At 38.1% G+C, this 2,964-nt stretch overlaps 1 protein-coding gene across 1 annotated transcript in view; it reads right to left on the minus strand.

The window, feature by feature from the left end:
- LOC149793793 (beta-1,4-galactosyltransferase 2-like) overlaps positions 1 to 2,559 on the minus strand; it is a 46,648-nt gene extending 44,089 nt beyond the window's left edge. The window contains exon 1 of the mRNA XM_089966461.1: positions 1,957 to 2,559. Coding sequence (XP_089822587.1) covers positions 1,957 to 2,266 — 310 coding nt within the window. The 5' untranslated portion in view covers positions 2,267 to 2,559. The remainder of the gene's footprint in view (positions 1 to 1,956) is intronic.
- Between the last annotated feature and the right edge of the window lie 405 nt (positions 2,560 to 2,964).

Here is a 2,964-nt window from a genome sequence, read left to right on the forward strand (position 1 = left end):
TCACAATATATTTTTGCTCCTACAATCACATGTTTAACACGTGTCACGTATGCAGACATGGTGGCCAATGGAATTATTTGAAACATATTCAAGTCTCATCCAGCTTTCTGAAAAATTTCGGATTTAAAAGTAAAGAATAATACAAAATAAAACATAACAACAAAAAGTGTAATGTTTTAATTATTTACTATCATATGTGAATGTGTTAAGTATATGCGTTCATTTGTAAGACTGGGAATCATGCTAAGATTTTCAGGAACGCACTTGCTTCCTATCAGAACTTGACGAAATGTTGTCGAGTCCACTAAATATTTTCTATTTTGTTGAGTTTGTTTACGTTTACTATATTCTCCCGATTATGCTGTCACTGGTGTAGCTTGAAAACTGTTTGCTTCACTATCAACACTTCCGAATTATAGCATCAGGATCTCGATGCTTTTAACATTATCAGATTCAGTACAGGATCAAACATCCTACTTAAGTCCAACTTTTGACTGCGTTGTATACAGCAATTAACATACATAAGGCAAATTCATCTAAAATAAACTTATGGCCATTTCATTTTCTGGATGGTTTGGTGGACCGTGAAATAATTTATTTTCTTTTATCTCTAGATAATTATAAGATTGTATTCCAAATAACACGCACGCACGCACACACACACACAACTACATACATACATACATACATACATACATACATACATACATACATACATGCATGCATGCATGCATACATACATGCATACGTACGTACGTACGTACATACGTACATACATACATGCATACATACATACATACATACATACATACATACATACATACATACATACATACAATTTCATGTTGTTTTGCTATAAATCAGAGCAAAATAATTTTGCAACTACGGAAAGACAGAAATTCAACAAAACAGTGACAGACCCCGGCCGAACATCTATTACTTGTTAGTCCTTAACATAATTGCGGTATACCTTGGTACGTATCGCGGTACGTTTAGAAATACCGCAGTATACCGCGGTACAGAATATTTCGCGGTACCCAACACTATATAGTAATGCAATAACAATGCAAGTGTTGGAAACATTGAGGAAGGAATTAATGCAGTGGATTAAAAGAGTGCGATGAAACTGAGGTGAAAAAAAAATACATTCGTGTGCAGTTAGTCTTTAGATCTAAAGGATCATTACACATAGGCCTAATCTCCATGTCTGGTAAAATCTAACATCCAACCGGCACAACATACACCATTGATATATTCAATGGAAGCCAACACAAAACTTTAGGAGTCCAGGCCGACATACAAATATGTAAATTCATGATGGGTTTAAAATGTTGTAAAAGGGCTAAATTTAAAGTAGGGTAAGGGCTTATGTCCTATCTTTCACTGTTATCGGGTGCGGTGAGAATTTAGTCCTGTGGGATTATGTCCCGGGTGGGATGGGGTGGTGTGATTTTGTCTGAACATAAACACATGCAAGGAACGTTAATCCCTAGTATGTGGTTTTAGTATGGACAAACATGTGTATTACAGATCCTATATAAAAAGATACCTTTGGGGTTGACAGCGAAGGTGAAAGTAAACAACACTGAGAATCGATTGAGCTGTTCGAACAAGTTGTATTGATCAAAGACTTACTGTGGTGCCCAAGTTAAGAACCTTTAACTCACCCGTCACCAATTTATCGGTCCGTATATAACCAAGTCAACCACCAAATTAAATTAAAAATAGTATGAAATGAGTCTGAGTGACACACACACACACGCGCGCGTGCGCGCATATGTCTTTCGCCCCCACGCCTCCAATCTGCTTCCACTGTGAGAGCTGCACACAATCTCTCTCCCCCCCCCCCGGTTAAACATGTTCAGCAGAGTTATCCTAATGTACAGAGTTAGAAGCTATCAAGGTACATAGTTTCAGTTTTTTATATGACAGATACACAGAAAATAAAGAACTAACCTAGATTTGGTGGTGTTTCCGGGCATAATGCTAGCTTCTGATAAACATTATCGTCTGTTTTGGATTCCGCTATCTTTTTTTGCAATGATTTCGAAGCCAGTTCCTCCAAAACGGAATCTTTCAGTGATGTATTATCCAATTTTTGAAAATTTTCAGCAGCCTGGTTACATTTACAACCACCATTAGAAAGATTTGCGTAGGTCCTACAAACCCCATATCCATTCGATATTCCATTATAGGACATCAGAATCGTTAAAGTTCCTATGCATGAAATGATGGCGAAAAACGTAATAATGACACGTTTCGTCATGTTTAAAGACTAACGAGTCTCCGTCACCATAACCTAACCCATATGGTAATACATTCTTTGTCTAATAAAGCATATCTTTCATGAAACACGTGCAAAACCAGTGTTAAGTGTCAGTGGATTGTTTATGTCAAGTCTACATATGATCCGACTGAAGTCTAGCCGATAATCCCTATATTCTCTTGTCTTTTCCCCTAATCCTCCATCAGATTATCTCCCTTTTGTATAGTGTCCCTGCTATCATGTTGCGTTTCATTCCTGTCCCCAATTTCCCGGCAGACGGAGGGGGAAAAAAACTCCGAATTCTCACTACTGATAAAGCCGTAGTTGTACGTGCTTTAAATAGGTACCAGCACGCCTCTATTACCAGCCTTACCTGTATACACAACACGCACGTCATGTTAGGCATAGGTTCAATTGGACTGTATATTACTTCAAACAAACACCTGTGGGCGATGAACATAAAAAATAGTTATTGTGCAACTACTTCTAATAGACACACCACCCAGTGGGGACAACCAGTGCACATGACTGAGAGATATATGACATAGCCTCGAGATCATAAAGCCATCAACGATACCTCATCACAATAGTTTGAGTCATATATTGAACCTGGTGGAAAATTTTCAGAGCTAAAGTTTCCCGGGGATAGACTGTATCATGGCGGCCATTCTTGAATTGCACCTCACCAACACGTGTAA

Source organism: Sinohyriopsis cumingii, chromosome 8 (assembly GCF_028554795.1).
Source record: "Sinohyriopsis cumingii isolate HCF-2022 chromosome 8, ASM2855479v2, whole genome shotgun sequence".
NCBI lineage: Eukaryota > Metazoa > Mollusca > Bivalvia > Unionida > Unionidae > Sinohyriopsis > Sinohyriopsis cumingii.